This window comes from Hevea brasiliensis, chromosome 9, assembly GCF_030052815.1.
Source record: "Hevea brasiliensis isolate MT/VB/25A 57/8 chromosome 9, ASM3005281v1, whole genome shotgun sequence".
In the NCBI taxonomy this organism is placed as follows: domain Eukaryota; kingdom Viridiplantae; phylum Streptophyta; class Magnoliopsida; order Malpighiales; family Euphorbiaceae; genus Hevea; species Hevea brasiliensis.
Genome location: NC_079501.1, coordinates 10,692,629 through 10,709,398, shown reverse-complemented (window position 1 = coordinate 10,709,398; position 16,770 = coordinate 10,692,629). Strand labels below are relative to the sequence as shown.

The 16,770-nt window shown below is 35.1% G+C and overlaps 2 protein-coding genes and 2 pseudogenes across 7 annotated transcripts; 3 read left to right on the top strand and 1 right to left on the bottom strand.

The window, feature by feature from the left end:
• The first annotated feature begins 1,563 nt into the window (after nt 1-1,563).
• Nucleotides 1,564-7,349, top strand: LOC110668461 (exocyst complex component EXO84A). Its single transcript, XM_021829696.2, has 8 exons — nt 1,564-1,704; nt 1,804-1,968; nt 2,088-2,185; nt 3,511-4,549; nt 4,789-5,298; nt 6,108-6,293; nt 6,583-6,719; nt 6,916-7,349. The coding sequence occupies exons 1-8, from the start codon at nt 1,702-1,704 to the stop codon at nt 7,055-7,057; spliced, it is 2,280 nt and encodes a 759-aa protein (XP_021685388.2). The 5' UTR covers nt 1,564-1,701; the 3' UTR covers nt 7,058-7,349.
• Nucleotides 7,350-8,112: 763 nt separating this feature from the next.
• Nucleotides 8,113-15,413, bottom strand: LOC110668498 (uncharacterized). Of its 6 annotated transcripts, XR_009151207.1 has the most exons (11): nt 14,925-15,412; nt 13,471-13,554; nt 12,875-13,357; nt 11,981-12,116; nt 11,619-11,781; nt 11,338-11,466; nt 10,879-11,073; nt 10,352-10,474; nt 10,089-10,216; nt 9,459-9,657; nt 8,113-9,360 (listed from the first exon to the last, which is right to left on the bottom strand). XR_009151207.1 is itself a non-coding variant. In XM_058152830.1 (10 exons), exons 1-9 carry the CDS (start codon nt 15,112-15,114, stop codon nt 10,121-10,123), a joined length of 1,599 nt encoding a protein of 532 aa, XP_058008813.1. In that variant the 5' UTR covers nt 15,115-15,412; the 3' UTR covers nt 8,113-9,657; nt 10,089-10,120. The 6 variants fall into 6 exon arrangements, 5 of the variants coding, with proteins under 5 accessions (XP_058008813.1, XP_058008815.1, XP_058008812.1 ...); XM_058152830.1 differs by having other exon boundaries at nt 8,113-9,657; XM_058152832.1 differs by lacking the exons at nt 8,113-9,360; nt 9,459-9,657 and having other exon boundaries at nt 10,050-10,216; nt 12,875-13,330; nt 14,925-15,413.
• On the top strand, nt 8,434-9,704 carry LOC131183052 (DNA damage-repair/toleration protein DRT100-like; annotated as a pseudogene).
• LOC131183051 (probably inactive leucine-rich repeat receptor-like protein kinase IMK2) lies at nt 8,930-9,704 on the top strand (annotated as a pseudogene).
• Nucleotides 15,414-16,770: the final 1,357 nt, after the last annotated feature.

Here is a 16,770-nt window from a genome sequence, read left to right as displayed (position 1 = left end):
TATTTTAAATAAAATAAATATTAAAATTAAAATTATTACTGCATTATCTTACTTATATTTTTATTTTAAAGTATACATTACTTTTCATCAAATATAACTTTATCCCATTCACTTGTTGAAAATCAACGAAAGTTAGGAAATTTCATTATTTAATGTTCAAGATGACGTAAGAATTTTTTATTCATTCTTACTGATTTTGTTTTGCTTATAATTATTTATTTGTTACAAATAGAAAACAAAACGCCGATGATATCAAGAATCAACTTAGTTAAATATATTGCTGTAACAAAACCTTGGTTAATATATTAATTTAATGAACATTTAAATTCATAAATATCTAGAGAAATATCAATTCCATAACATGTGAGCCAATTTATTACATGATTTTCTTTACGATGTATAAAATGAATAAAAAATTACTTATTAAAGGATATGATTGACTTGTCGTTAAATTTATTGTAGATAATATAAGTAAGTGATAAGTTTATGGTTAAAATTTATTAGTGATGAGATTATTTGTAATAATTAATTTATATTTAATTTAAAAAATTAATTTTTAACGATAAATTAATGAAATAAAAGGGACGTATCCAATGCTATTTAATATTTTTGTGACAGAATTTTGACTCGTCACTAAATTTATCTTTGATACTTGTATTTTCATATAGCAACGGAGTCAAAATCTAAATCCCGTCATAATAATAAAAATTGATGAATATATCGATTTATTTTTCATTTTATTAGTTAAGTTTTTCATTGGAAGTCATTCATAATGAACAATTTTTTTTTTTATAAATTTTAATTTTCATACGATTATTTATGATAGATCTTCTCTGACCCACTATAAATTAATATACAAGAAATAAATTGTATATTATATATATAATAGATGAGCTCTAGATGTTTTTGTTTATAAATGATTGGGTCACTCATAGATTTTCCTTTTTTTTTTTTAATCATTCAAGAATGGTGGGGGAGAAGAACTCCAGTCATTCGAATCATACATAGAAATAACAACTCGAGCCAACACAAAAGCTCTCTTACATCACAAAGTAAGCTACCAAAATAAGATCTCTCTATGCTTGGATGATTGATAGCCTTAACAAGAGATGAGCAGTCAGATTCAATAACATGAATTAAATGTCGGGCTTTTAGCCAACTGAGAACTTCCCTCGCAGCAAAGATCTCTGTCATTTGTGGATCCAAGCCACACGTAACAGATTGCATGGCTCCAAAAATAAAACAACAAGCTGAATCACGAAGGACCAGCCTTTTCCTGTCGCACCATTGTTGCTAGTCACTGCTGCATCAAAATTGCATTTGAGGGTTCCCGGTTCTGGAGGACTCGCTGGCTGATTTATACAAGTGCATTACCTCATTAAATTATAAATATTATATCTATTGAAATTAAATATTTATGTACATTATTTATTTACTTACTCGCATGTATTTTCCTACTGAAAATTTTTCTAGATTAGCCGCTGACTGAGTCCAAGGAAGAAAAATCTTGCCAATAAAATTGAAATCAGGGATTGAAAAAAAAAGGGTTAAGCACATAATAATCCGACGGCAATCATCAGGCCAAAACGAAAAGAGCGGGTCATGCGTAGTTGGTGGTAAAGAAAAAGAAAACTTGTTATTGCCATTGCCATTGCCATTGCCAGCCTCTGCCTCTTGCTTCACGTCACCAAATACAATACAATGGTATGTCAATTTCTGGGCTCTGGTTCTTCAATCTCCCATTTTAATTTCCCAATTCCTATCCTGATTTGATTTCCTTGTTTTCTTTTGTTTCGTTAATAGGATGCAGAGTCTTTTATGGACAGAATGTCCAGAACTTCCAGTATTGGAGACTCAGCGGAGCTCGAAGGAAATCTAACGCTCAGTGATCGCTTAAAGGTCTTCAAAAGCTCTAGCTTTGATCCCGATGCCTACATCACCTCCAAATGCCAGACCATGAACGAGAAGGTCTCTCTCTGTTAATAATGTATACCATGTGTTTGGAATTACCATTAGCAACGTTTAATTATAATTAAGATCGTCATTATTATTGTAGGTTTATAGTATAATCCTTTTGTTCATGGTAGGAAATCAAGCACTTGTGTTCTTATCTTATCGAGCTAAAGAAGGCATCCGCAGAGGAAATGCGTAAAAGCGTTTATGCTAATTATGGAGCCTTCATACGGTGAGAGATTTCTTCACTCTTGACACTCTCCAAACTATCGGAAAACTAAGATTTTCAAGTTTTATAAGCAGGTAATGTAGTACAAGAGGCCAAGAATTATTCCTTTCCACTTAAGTCTGCTGGAAACAATCCAGAAAGCTATTTGTCTGTAATACTATGTTAGAGATTCAAGCTCAATCTCAAAGCTAGTTGTTACTGCTGGAATAGGAGCAACAGAGAGAATTCTTCACCCTGACACTCTTCAAACAATAAACATGGATTTACGAAATTGGGTTCTAGTGATGGATAGTGACAAGCATAGTTGTAAATGAAGGTATCATTTAGTAGAGTCAGGTTTCATCTCTCTCTGAATTGTTAGGGTAGGACATGAATAGTTACAATTTTTCCATATCCAGTAACAATTCAATTTCTGTAAGAGATGTGCCCCCATGTAGGCAATAGGTTATACGCAAAATCTATTTGATCTTACTTCCCTATCCGTGCTTCTACATTGGCTTAATTGGAAGTTCTGATTTAATATTGAACTCCGGATCAAATATTCTGGCTATATATATATGTAAAAGGAAATTCTATGAAACAAGAATTTAATTGGCATAATTTCAGGTTTAAACTGTAGTTGTTTCACTCGTAGCCTATGCCTTCAGTATAAAATTACTTAGATTCCATATCCCATAAAGTGGTTGGCTTATAGCCATCTTAAAATTACTTGTTTTAGGCAAATTTCCTATTTCATCCCTTGAAAGTTTGACAGTCATACTTCACCTTTGTAGATAAAAACTGTTGGGGACAGGAAATATAAATTCTTAGTTATATCGGCTATGTGATTTTTATCAACATCGTCTCTCCAAATCTAGTTGTAGTTGCAGTTATAATTTATTTTATATTATTCACTCAGTCCTGCTTAACCAATAAATTACTACTTTTTAATCAAGTTTTCATTCTTGAATCATAAATATACGTTTGTTAAATGAAGCCCATAGTTTCATCTCTTCATGCAGCTTCAGTGAAAACCAGCTCATACTCTTGGTTTATTTCAGCTTGTTGATGCACAGTAATTTTTGTGCTTTCAGTATCATGATTCATGGTTCATTAAAATGGTTCAGCACATTACTATACAAACTTCTAGCAGATTGAAGTTCTCTTACCTTGCAGCTATGCTTATTTATGGCTTTGCCACCTTGGTTTTTCCAGCTGTTGGAAGGATGCCAGTAGTTTGCAAACAAGCAAGCATATATCTTCCATTAAATAAACATTATTGCTACTCACTGTATATCCTGGGTTATGTTTCTAGATAGAGAAAACAATTACATAGCTTTAATTTGCAGGACATCAAAGGAGATTTTAACTCTTGAAGGGCAGCTTCTTTCCATGAGGAATCACCTATCTACTCAGGCAGCTCTGGTTCATGGTTTAGCTGAACGTGTTCGCATTCAGTCATTGTGGGCTGATTCTGAAGATTCACTAGCAGTTGACCTATTAAAATTTGAGAATAGGGAACTTCCCAAAACAGAAGATTGGTTAATAGAATTCTTGGAAACCCTTGATGTTCTGTTAGCTGAAAGGAGAGTGGATGAAGCTATGGAAGCTCTTGACAAAGGAGAAAGTTTAGCCAGAGAAGCCAGTAAGAAGCACACACTGAGCCCAACTGCGCTCATTACATTGCAGACTGCCATCAGAGAACAAAGACAAAGATTAGCTGACCAACTTGCAGAGACCACTAGCCAATCTTCTACACGTGGAGTAGAGCTTCGTTCATCAGTTTTGGCTCTGAAAAAAATTGGAGATGGTCCCCGTGCCCATTCATTGTTACTTAATTCTCACCACCAGAAGATGCAGTCCAACATCCACAATATGCGATCCTACAATGCAGGAGCATATACTGCTGCACTTTCACAGCTTGTCTTCTCAACCATTGCACAGGCTGCAAGTGATTCCTTGGCAGTTTTTGGTGAGGAGCCTGCATATTCTTCAGAGCTCGTAACTTGGGCTGTCAAAGAGACTGAAGTTTTTGCTAGTCTTCTAAAACGGCACGTTCTAGCTTCATCAGCAATTGCAGGTGGCCTAAGGGTTGCTGCTGAGTGCATTCAAATATGTTTGGGTCATTGTTCTTTGCTAGAAGCTCGTGGATTGGCCCTTTCTCCAGTTTTAATGAGACTTTTTAGGCCCAGTATGGAGCAAGCATTAAGTGCCAATTTAAGAAGAATTGAACAGACCAGTGCTGCACTGGCTGCCGCAGAAGACTGGTTGCTTGCTTATCCACCAGTTGGTGGGCGCCCTTCAACTTCTTCTTCATCCCTTAGTAATGCAACAGTGTTGCAGCCAAAACTTACGGGCAGTGCTAACAGATTCAATTCAATGGTTCAGGTAATTAATTGCAGTTCCTGTTTTATTTACTTATTTATTTTTACTTCACAACACTAAAGAACATAAACATCTTCATTTTTTTTTTCCTCTTTTAAAGATAGCTGTTGCTTTTTCCATATTCATCTGGCAGTTGTGTGCTACCTGTTTTCTATATAAAAGCCTAATGGCTTAAGCCTAATTGCTACCTTTACTCTATTCTAGAAGTTTTACTTCATTAATTCTTCACTGTCTGAATTCAGGAATTTCTAGAAGATGTAGGACCCCTTGAGAGCCTTCAGTTGGATGGTCTTGCATTGGAAGGCGTTCTGCAGGTGTTCAACTCCTATGTAAATTTGTTAGTACGTGCATTACCTGGTTCAATGGAGAACGAAGAGTACTTGGAAGGTTCTGGAAATAAAATAGTCAGGATGGCAGAAACTGAAACCCAGCAGATGGCTTTACTAGCTAATGCATCACTGTTAGCTGATGAGCTGCTCCCACGTGCTGCCATGAAGCTTTTGCCATTGCCTAGTAGAATGGATGAACAACCAAGAAGAGCTTCAGATAGGCAATCTCGACTTCCAGATCAAAGAGAGTGGAAGAGGAAACTCCAGCGCTTAGTTGATTGTTTGCGAGATAGCTTCTGTAGACAGCATGCTCTTGAGCTCATCTTCACAGAAGATGGTGACATCCGTCTCAATGCAAACATATACATAAGTATGGATGATAAAGCAGAGGAGCCTGAATGGTTCCCGTCTCCAATTTTTCAGGTACTTTTTTGTAGGTTGCTAGAACATGTTGGTTTTCTCTATGTATCAAGGGCATCTGAATGTGCCCTTGTGTCTGACATACATACAAAACATATATAGCAGCAACTTTGAGACAATTGGTACCCAACATGGATGTTATCATGATGTTCTTGCCATGTGTGTTGATGTTGATCTGTTTGATCTACTAAAATTTCAATAGAAGGCTTTCAGTTAAATGTTAGTCTTACTGCCAAACAAAACCTTTGAGATGAGTTATACCATGGTCAAATCCTTGTAGATTTTTTAATGCCTGTTGCATGTCATATACACTATTTCTAGCTTGCCATTCCATGTTCTTGAGTATATACAAAGGTAGCAGAGAAGACTGCTAAAGCTTTAGGCAGTGCAGTGTATCAGTTTAGAACAAGAGAATTGGGTGCTTCAACTTTAGTCTACTTGGTGAATTGTGTTCATTCTTTTCACTGATTAGGGCAGTTTCTTTGCTTCCCAATCCCCCTCCTTCCTCTCTTGTTGTAACTTAATCAGGCCATATTCGCATTTCATTGTCCTGTTCACAGCTTTTAAATGCACTAGACATCAGATTATTGGTGTTCACAGGCTCAAACCATGTAATCTTACGTTTTGGCCTTACAATTTTGGCAGAACTGGATGCATGTTCTTGACTGGATTTAGCTCATATTGGTTAATCTTCCATCTGAGATGCCTTGTTATTATGCTTAGCTGCTTTTGTTCTATAAATAAGTGCTTCGTTATAGAAATTGTATTTATCAAGGTCATGAAAATTTTTTGCGAACTATATTTCCATACAGGAACTGTTTATAAAATTGACTCGGGTGGCAAGCATAGCAAGTGATATTTTTGTAGGTAGGGAAAGGTTTGCAACAGTTTTATTAATGAGACTCACAGAGGCGGTGATCCTTTGGCTTTCTGATGATCAAACCTTCTGGGAAGACGTGGAGGGAACAAAGCCTCTAGGTCCTCTTGGCCTTCAACAGGTATATTTCAGGACAAAAATTATTGTCCCCAAGGGGAATACCCTAGCGATAAATACTAGTGATATCTGTCAAGATGTCTGAATTTTGAATCCCTCTACATGGGGGTGGGGGTTTTATGGGAGAGGGAGGGTTACCCCCTATTTTTTAACTCATCCAGTGAATCAAAGAAAAGAAAAAGGACAATAAATCATTATTCATGTTCTTCTCGTTTTATAATTATAGTCTTAAGGGACTGTTATTTTACACAGCTGGGGAGGGCTTTCTCATAATTGTTCAACTTCTAGTGCAGTTTTATTTGGACATGGAGTTTGTGTTGCTGTTTGCATCTGAAGGCCGCTACTTGTCTAGGAATTTACATCAAGTTATCAAAAACATCATAGCAAGAGCAATTGATGTGGTATCTGCTACTGGAGTGGATCCTTACAGGTACTTCTTCACCCTAAAGTAAACAAAATAACCTTGTTCCAAAAATGAAAAATAAACCATGCAGTAGAAGGATACAACATCCTCGGAGAAACTCGGGTCTACTTTTGTTATAGCTCAGATTATTTTGTGAATATGATTGGCAAACTAACTTCTAACTTCTAAGTTGTCTGTACCATGTTCAACTTTATCTTGGCAGTGCTTTGCCAGAGGATGACTGGTTTGCTGAAGTTGCTCAAATAGCCATCAAAATGTTGTCTGGAAAAGCGAACTTTGGTAATGTAGAGCAAGATATTACCAGTCCCACTGCTTCATCGATTATGTCACATGGAAGTAATTAGATGTTAGCCATTCATTGATGCAAGAATATTTTTGGGAAGTGTATCTGTTGTCTCCCTCGCTTTTCACTTTTTTTGCTAGGTGTAATGTGCAACAAATATGCACTACTGCCGTGTTCCATACTCTTGATTCATTTATATGCTTCAATAGACAGACTACATCATCAGAATATGCTATAATTTCCTAGCTAGCCTTGATATCCATATGCATTACTGAAGAATCCATTGCCACAATTTCTTGCGGGCATGAAGAGGCTTGCCTAACCATTTATTTGATGTTCATAAGTAGTGAAAAATTGACCCAGAGCATTTCTTATTATTTTTTAATTTATTCAGATTGTGAAATGTGTAGTTTCTTTAATTGTTTGAGGTTGTCCCTTCCCCCAATCTCCTAGTTAAGGAGGAAAAGTTTTGGAATTTCAGTAAAAAACCCTTTGTTTTAGTTTCTTACCCCAAAAATTTAATCGTTAAGAGGCTGGATTAGACATTATAATGGATTTGTTAGATCTCCAATCCTCACGTCACGCAAGCATCAAGCTTTTGTATTGGTGTTTGATACTCACAAGATCAATGTTTGTTCCATTTCTAATCCAACTGCGCAAATTAGTGTTTCATGTTTCCATTTCTCTAGCCCTCTCAACTATGGCTTCTTCTTCTTCTTCTTCTTCTCCTCTCTCTCTCTCTCTCTCTCTCTCTCTCTCTCTCTCTCTCTCTCTCTCTCTCTTTTTGTCCCTTGTAGATGTCAAGGGTAAAATCTTTCTTTCATGGATAATAGGGTATATCAGAATAATTTGATGTAAAATACAATCATGAAAGGTATAGCCCTTCCAAAGTGCTATATTACATGTAATATCCCCATGGGGACCTTCGATTGATTTTGAGAATATCCATTGGCAAAAAAGTTACGATTATATCACATGTTTCTAATTTTAGCAATTTTATTTAAATTTCATTGGTTAATTTTTCTAATTATTAAAATATATTAGTTAAAAATTTAAAATTAAATTTAATTTATTTTAATTAGAAAAATACTAAATAAAAAATCAAATTGCTAGGTGTCAACGAATAATAGTGTTGTTGTATTTTGACGTATTCATGAAAGGGTTAGCGATTAGTTTAATCGCTTTGAGACTATTGGGGGAAGCGACATCTGACATTAGTTTAGATTAAACCCGAGGGCAACATTATTCGGAGTCATTTATGCCATTCTGCGCTACAAAATGTGTGAACGGAAGACAAAAGAAAAAAGCAAAACTGAGATTTGACTCACTGTTCTTCTTCTCGAGTTATAAAAATCTTGAACTCTGTATCCTCATATTTATTTCCCCTTTTAGCAAAAATCGAATCAGTGAATCTAATTGATCATTCCAGGCAGCAAAATGGCATGTCAGCTGTTCTTGGGGGTTGTTTTACTTGCCATAACAAGAGTTAGGGAGGCTAAGCAAAATGCTGGTAGTGTATGCAACCCCCGTGACCTCAAGAGTCTACTTTCAAGGCTGGAATCCATGTTGATACTGCTGGCCGATTAGCGAAATGGGTTGGGCATAGGTGCTGCAACTGGGAAGGTATTCTCTGCGATAATCAAACTGGTAGGGTTACAGAAATACGTCTTCGGGATTCATTTCCACAGATGATTTCGTGTTCCCATCTGAAATGAAAGGACTGCTATCTCCCTCTATAACACATCTCAGCACTCTTTAAGTCATTGATCTCGGCGGCCTAATAGGCCTGGGTGGAATGATCCCACCAGTAATTGGTTCTCGCCTCCCAAAGCATCGAAAGCTGTACTTATATGGCGACAGGCTTGGTGGATAGTGTCTTCAAGTTGTCAGAAGCTTGAAGAACTTACACCTGCATTAGAGCACATTTTGCTGGATGTCTCTGAATTCTTGCAGGCAGCTCCCAAGTCCAATACATGAACTGGACTTGTCAGCTAACCATCACACTGGAAACTTACCGGCATGGTTAGGGAGCCTGACTCAGCTCTACTCGTTAAATCCGTCGATCAATTTTTTCGTTTCAGGGATCCCTGATTCAGTTACAAACTTGCAGCATTTGGGTGTGCTAGATCTTCACTCAAGACAAGGTAACAGGGCCCATAAGTTTTCGAAAAAGGAAATGCATCTCCTGGTAGTTCATCGACATATACCGACCTTTCTAAAAGAAAACTTCGTGGGGTACATTGAAAAAATTGGAGTAGGAGCTCAATCTGGGATGCAGCATCTCAGTTCGTCACATAATTTTTTGATTGGCAGGGTGCCAATATCAAAAGGCCTATGGAAATCATAGCAGACTTTGCATTTGAGCTGCAATAAATTTGGTTCAAATTTATAGGAGGCTTCAACCAATGTAAGCTCATTAGAAAGGCTTAAGCTGCAGAAAAGCCAGTTCACACGTAACATACCAGTTGGATTTCTGAAGCTGAGAGAGCTCTTGGAGACGGATTTATCAGATAATTTTCTGGGGCGGAAAAGGTACCCAGAGGGCTCTTAAACTGGAAATAAAGGTTTATGGGGGAAACCCCGCACTCCCTGTAAGGCTTGAGATTCCTACCGCTCAATATAACTTGGATAGGTTAGTAATGTGTCCGAAGTCCCATTGCTCTGTGAAACGAAAACAAGCTCCGTTATTAAATTTATGAATTGCTATCTCTCACTCTCTCATTTTCCTTGAGTTGATGTACAACTGAAACACAGATAATTAATGCTAAAAAAGTAAGATGTTCTCTCTCTCCTCAATGCAATAGAAATAATGACCGCAGGCTTGATCATGATTTCATTCCACAATTCATATCACGTGCTGTGATCTGGACTGAATGTCTGTCATATTAGTACAACTTTAAACAATCAAACAAGACATGTTGACCCGATTCTGTTAGATTTTCATGCAACATGGTACAAATATGATATTGGCACTCTTCCCCTATAGCTATCGAGATGAGTTACGGAACTGCAAAATTGATGGAAGAAATTCTGCAAAATTGATGGAACAGAAATTTCTTCGAAAGATAGCCTTTATTAAATATATGTCTTACATCATTTAAGCACCTAAACCTTCGAAGGGCTCTTAATTCAACCCTAGTTGGTGATAATTCATGTAGTCGATACCATTTAACCTCACACAACATAAGACCTGCTCGGGCAACTCTTCAGATTTGTTCCCCTGTTTACATATGCAAATAACAAGGTGTACATGAACAACAGATTCCAAGAGAAGTATACACATATATACATATAACCAACATCTAACAACTTGCATTCTTCTCAAAAAAAAGTGTATAATAAAGGATATTCTTGCCTGTATGGTGAGACCGACATCCAGGACACAAATCTTTAGTCTGTCTAAGAATGCTTCAAAACCTTTCCTAGAGATGTAACTGAATCTATGCATGTCTATATCAATCTCAAAGTAGTTTTCTCCCTGTAAGAAAACATTATGGTACATAAGGAAAGAACACCAAACTTTTTTATCTTCTTTGATTCATATTACAACTGCTTCATATTAGATCTTGTTACCCAGTCTCAATGCACAAAGAATATATTTTGAAACAATGTAACAGGAATAGCAACTTGAGACAGGTCTATCAAGAGTCAGAATGCACTCACATCATCAAATTCTTTTTATTGACCGAAGAAAAAGGTTATAAGAATGAAATGCTGAACATAATATATGAATCAAGCATTTAAAAGAACTTGTATCACAGACTAATTCATTTCTTTGACATATATGCCTGATCCCAAACAAAAAAAAAATACAGTCTAGAAAGGAAGCACATGAAATAAACTACACTTAAATTAGATAAATGAAATTGCAGAAGAACCTACTAAGTAAAATTCATGCTGAGGACGTGAAAGAACAGGCTTTTCATTGTAAGCCTGCATAAGCTTCCTCTCCGCAGAACTTAAGTGAAGGTCATCTACATTTACAACTCGACCCAATATCTTCAACCTTTCACGAAAGGGTACAATTGTATCTACAGGGAACCCTTTGACCTTTTCAACTTCATCATCTATTAAACGCTGTTCAAAAAATAAGGCACAGGCATAAATAATAAGACTAGTTAAAAACTTAAGATGTAAAAATCCAGCAGCACGTCATCACAAAGTATACCATCATCATGAAAAATACTAATAATTCTTCCTTTTTTTCCTTTTCACACAAGTGCTAGGGTGAATGTCACTCAAGACAGGTGCAGCATTGCCATACATAGCAGTGTCAAACAGGCTTATAATTTTTTTGAATATGTTGTATTATAATCATAATTACGAAGGGTTCCATCTTACTCTAATACTTTCTTGAAAGTGGGTTGGAAGTTCCTTTGAGTAACTCTCAGAAAGCTTAAAATACAAAACAAAATTCATTCCCTCTCCATCTGTTTCACTCTGAAAAAGTGCGGCAGCATACAATGGAATCTGCAAAACCCTAAAATGGTCAGCCTGAAAATGCTGTGCAAAGACAAAATTAAAAACAGAAAACTTTTTTTTCTCATTCAAGTATACTGTTTCAGATACCTTTATATTTGCATATACATGCACTGATAGCATAAGTCAAAAAGTAGGAATACCTGAACATTTACAACAAGTACAGTTGGGAGCTTCCCAGAAGAGTTAATAACAGGGAGTTCCACAAACCGGGCAATATGATCAACTTTTCGTGGAGATAAGAATACATCAACTCCAAATGGATAATATGCAGCATGGTTAGGAGCCAAGTCCTTTTTTCTGTCCCTGCCATACAGAATATAAGTGCAAGTGGAAAACAACTCTTGTTAGAAGACAACTATGTAGGACCTACATTATGTGCATGCTATCACAAACAAATTATTACTAATTGACAAAGGGTTTGTGCACATACATACTATGTATGCATTAAATTATATTTAAGTAAACCAATTGAAATCCATCTTCATAGTTCTTGCAGTCTTACCTGAAATAATTCTGTCCCCGGACTTTGAAACTGCATGGCTCTATATGTGACCAACAATCAAGCATTTTCTTTTCTATTGGGCAAAATGGTACTTGGGAACCAGCTATTGGTCTGTGCAGAATTGGCTTTGAAGAAACTGAAAACATAAAAGAATAATAATAATTAATAAATTAATAGCTGATTTACATATTTGCACTGATTTGTAAAGGATCCAAATGCTTTTGAAGTATTACCACAATCCATATCGAATATGATTTGGGGACAAGGGAATTTTGAAGATGTGATAAAATATTGAAGGGCCAAACAAAATGTGAACAAGTACACTGTACTTCTGAAAAGAACTAAGAATGTTTAAAAGGCATAAATAGAACGTGGAGAATTTACTGATCTGAGATATTGAAGGAGTGACTTCACCCAGCTTATTTAAACATTAAAACAAAAAGATAAAGCAAGTATAAAGAGACTGATGAAGCATTATTTCCAAATGCCTCAAAGATATATAGTAATGCAACCAGACAACTGATGTTTACAGTTTCAGAACTTCATTATTTACTAGGTTAACAAAAACATATGTTCTTATGGTCAAACCATTAACATGAAGACAACGAAGCAGATGTTGCTTGGTAATCCAACTAGAAACTTCCCCTTTTATGTAAAGAATAAATTTAACAGTAGATAGCAATGTCACCAAAAATTGGAATAATGCAGATGCTAGACATCAGATCCCTGTAGGAAAAGATTAAGTGATTTTCCAAAGTGCAACTGTGAGATAGATATTAATGACAATGAGCATGATTCATGACAGTTTATTCTGAAAACGAAGATGCTTTGTGATTTCTTTAGTTTGTATCCATATGATATACAAATTTTCAAAGTTGACAGTACAGTACTCACATAGAGTGTTGTTGGGGTGCCCTTCCTTCCATTTGAATGAGAGTTTTAAGGCAGCCTTTTTCCTTGCACTTGGTGGACTAGAGCATAGTGATCTTCTCTTTTCAACTGGTGCAACAGTTGAAGCAAGACAAGGCAAACAGTTGCCTGGAAGAATTCCACAATTATCTAATAACCCTTCCCCCTTATTGGCATTTTCATCCACAGAGGACGCAATTTCATCAAGGAACACAGGTTGTGAAGGTCCCTCAGATTTTGATATGGAATCTGCAGAGTCTGAGTTGAAGAGTTGACCATTGGGATGTTTAAAAGCCTCACTCGCAGAGTTTCTAGCAGAGTTTCCTGCTGACAAATCCCCTGTCTTCTTCATCTGATCACTTGAAGAGGTATGTTGGATACTGACAGTACGGTCTCCATGATTTGTGTCTCTGCCAAATGCAGTACTTGACAGTGGTAAGCCTTCAAAACCATTTAAAGAAAACAAATCTGCAGATATCAAACACATATATCATTCCACAAATATAGGCTTATAAATCAGCATGAGAAAATCAAAAGCAAAATGTCATGTCTGAGAGCATTAGAATGTTCAAATAACATACCATCCGGAACACTTTCGAAATCTTCATCACAATCTGACTCAAATATTGCAACTGAGTCAAACCATGCCTCCTCAATACTTCCTGCTGCCATTGCAGTGTAGAAAAGCCAGTTATGCATCAATGGAAAAATAAAAGGTAGAAACATTTTCTATGATTAAACATGATTTCATGAGAAATAAGATAACTGTGGCAATGTTGTCAATGTTATAAGTTATCAAGAAAAAAGCTGCTCCAACATAGCCAAATGGTATTTGAGTAGAAAGAACAATTCAGGATAATACAAAAAATTTTCAAATCCAAAAAGTACATAAACTTTGTTAGATAACTAGATTTGAACCCAAAAATTGATTAATCAATCAGCAGAATCTGCATGCCAATTAACAAGCATAACATAAAAAATCCTCATCAATACAGAACACAATTGAAGAGTATTGCAAGTCATCCTTCCTTCTTGGTAAGACCCAGTTCTTTAATCGTTTACAAAATATGACTGAAAGAAGTAAATAAATAGCAACAACAGATTGATTAAAGAAATCTATTAATGCTAGTCCACTATAATTGCCAGAGCCATCAGTGTTGGAAGGGATTCAAAGAAGTGCTTTTGCCAAAGGCCAGCTCTCAAAACTTATGCAGAAGCTAGATAGCAACCGTGCTAATGTGCAGAAGACCATTACCATGGACTTAGAAAGCCCAAAATATGCTGTGTAGTCAATTCTTCATCAATGGAAAACAACACCACCAGCTACCTCTATCTTACAAAAGAGAAATAGGAAAAGAAACTCCCCATCTCCTCTACCAAAGATCAGACACCCATCCGCTAATCCAAGACACAGATGAAGCTAAAATTGGTAAAACGTTCCACTACTTTCAACAACAACAACAACAGAGCACGAAAAGTAGATGTTTGGCCTGTCAACTAAATTGAGTTGTGGTCTATATCATCTTCATAAGCCACATTCTCTGTAATCATTAAGGAAAAATTAAAATGTTTCCAAATGGAATTAGCATCCAATATAATTTAGCTTACAAGTAGAGATTGATGAAAGTGAAAAACCCCACCTTACGATAAAAATAAGGATAGAAAGTACTAATCAATTACTGACATGCATGCCAGTACCTTACTTGAAATAAAAAGCAACCCTTTATCATCACATTTACCAATATCACACTAATCATGGGAAAAGAAAAGCCACTTGCCAACATTTTCATGCAAACTGATTAACCTCACCGATATCGTCACCCAAATCTAAAACTATAAACTGTCCAAATTCCAAACAACAAAAATTATCAATGGCTACCCATCAAACAAACAAACCCAAAAAAAAAAAAAAAAACACAAACCCAGTAAAATGCTAAGTCAAATCAACCACCATTCCATAGAAAAAGGAGAAAAGAGAAAAAATTTGATCGCAAAACAAGTAAACAACAAGGCAATAAGAGAGAGAGAGGTGGACCATGAAAAGTCGGGTTAGAGAAGGGCGAGCAATGATCAGGTGGAGCAGCAGCAACAGAAGCAGGCTTATCAAACTTATCGAGTGATCCATCAGATAATCTAGACGGCACTCTTCTCCTGACTCCTTTCTTCTTCTTGCGTGTCTTCCTCCCACCTATGCATCTTTGCGGGGTTGATACACAAGCGCCCATTTCTCTCTCTTCCCCACCCCAACCCCAAAACGGCCAAACCCACCCCTCTCTCTCTCTCTCTCTCTCTCTCTCTCTCTCACTTTTTTTTTTCTCTCAGAAGATCAGAGTCAACATATTCAACAAAAAATAAAAGCCCAGGGACTACAGCCAACTCTACTGGTCTTTAAAGATGGAGAGAGATAGAGAAAACTCGTCGGTAGAAAATAAGGGAAAAACGTTAAAAAAAAATGAAATTTGGGAAGGTTATAAAAGAACAGCAACCACCATTTGAAGACTTTATTGCTTGAGAGTGATTGGATTTTGAAGAAGAAAAGGAAAAGGACTCTTCTTTTTTTATAAAATAATTATGGGTTTCTTTTCTTATCAATCAAATCAATATTTTTTTCATTATAAAATAAATAAATATTGAAAATCAAATAGAAATAGAGAGACGCCGCGATGGCAGTTTTTGTTGCTGCTCCCGCGTAAGGCATCCAATATGGCGGGTGGGACCTACGATCATATCGATTCTTCCACGTGGCTCTTTTTCATTAGCGCAATTCGAAGTTTTTATTTGAGTTCATCATGGACCAGCTTTTGCGCTGCCTCTGTTACGTGTTATTTTTTTTTTTTTCATTTTCTCTTTTAAGAAAAAGGCAAATTTTATATATGCAGTCCTTAAATTTTATCTCATATTTTTTATTTAATTTTTAATTTTAATTTATTATTAAAAATTTTATAATTTTATTTTATTTAATAAAAAATAATTTTAATATATAATAATAAATTATTATATTAAAATAAATTATAAATTATAATATAACATTTATAAATATAATTTCAAAGCTTTTTAATAAAAAATAAATTTCTTTCATTTTTAAAAAATATATAATTATAATAGTATTAAAATTTTGTGACGGTCGATATTTTTTAAGTACTAAAAAAATAAAAAATAAAAAGTAATTTTTTTTTGTTTTTCTAATTAAAAACCCTTTACAACATGATAGAAAGATTTATATAAAACAAAATTAAAATTTAAAATTTTTTAATAATAAATTAAAAATAAAAAATAATAATTAAATACAGAACAAAATTTAACAATAAACCATAAAAATTACACTTTTAATGTGTAATTACAGTGGTTAATTGTTGCTTTATCTTTTCACATTATACTATGCAGAAAATTATTATCTTCCAAATCTGGTAATTTTGATAATTTAAGAATTATATTTATTATTATTAAATTAATATTTATTTATATTTAGAGAATAATATTTATGATTCAATTTAAGAGGATTCCAAAGAGGTCGGCATGAATGAAAATCCTATCCAAAGTCTTCTCACGTGGACACTTATGTTTCAGAGGAGCATTTTGCCAAATATGGGAAAAACAAACAATGAAAAAAAGAATCCATGGCGTTGCATCTACTTGGTTCTTCACGTCATATTGTTGCCTGCTGCTTAAAGAATTTCAGTAATACCCCTATTTCATTCATTTCCATATACCACCTACTTAATAATAATATAAGAAAAAAAAATCCCTTTTAACCATTATATTCTTTCTATTTATTTTTATATGTTGTTTAAATTTTTTATTTAAAATTATTTATTGTATTTAAAAGATAAAAAAATATTAATAATTTTTTATTTTTATTTTTTTATTAAATAAAATAGATA

Coding starts and splice junctions, on each gene's coding strand:
- LOC110668461 (XM_021829696.2), top strand. Junction 2,186..3,510: donor AATTATGGAGCCTTCATACG/GTGAGAGATTTC, acceptor TTTAATTTGCAG/GACATCAAAGGAGATTTTAA. Junction 6,294..6,582: donor GTCCTCTTGGCCTTCAACAG/GTATATTTCAGG, acceptor CTTCTAGTGCAG/TTTTATTTGGACATGGAGTT.
- LOC110668498 (XM_058152830.1), bottom strand. CDS start 15,114: ATGGGCGCTTGTGTATCAACCCCGCAAAGATGCATAGGTGGGAGGAAG. Junction 13,555..14,924: donor CTCTAACCCGACTTTTCATG/GTCCACCTCTCT, acceptor CTGCAATGGCAG/CAGGAAGTATTGAGGAGGCA. Junction 11,782..11,980: donor CGGGGACAGAATTATTTCAG/GTAAGACTGCAA, acceptor TCTGTATGGCAG/GGACAGAAAAAAGGACTTGG.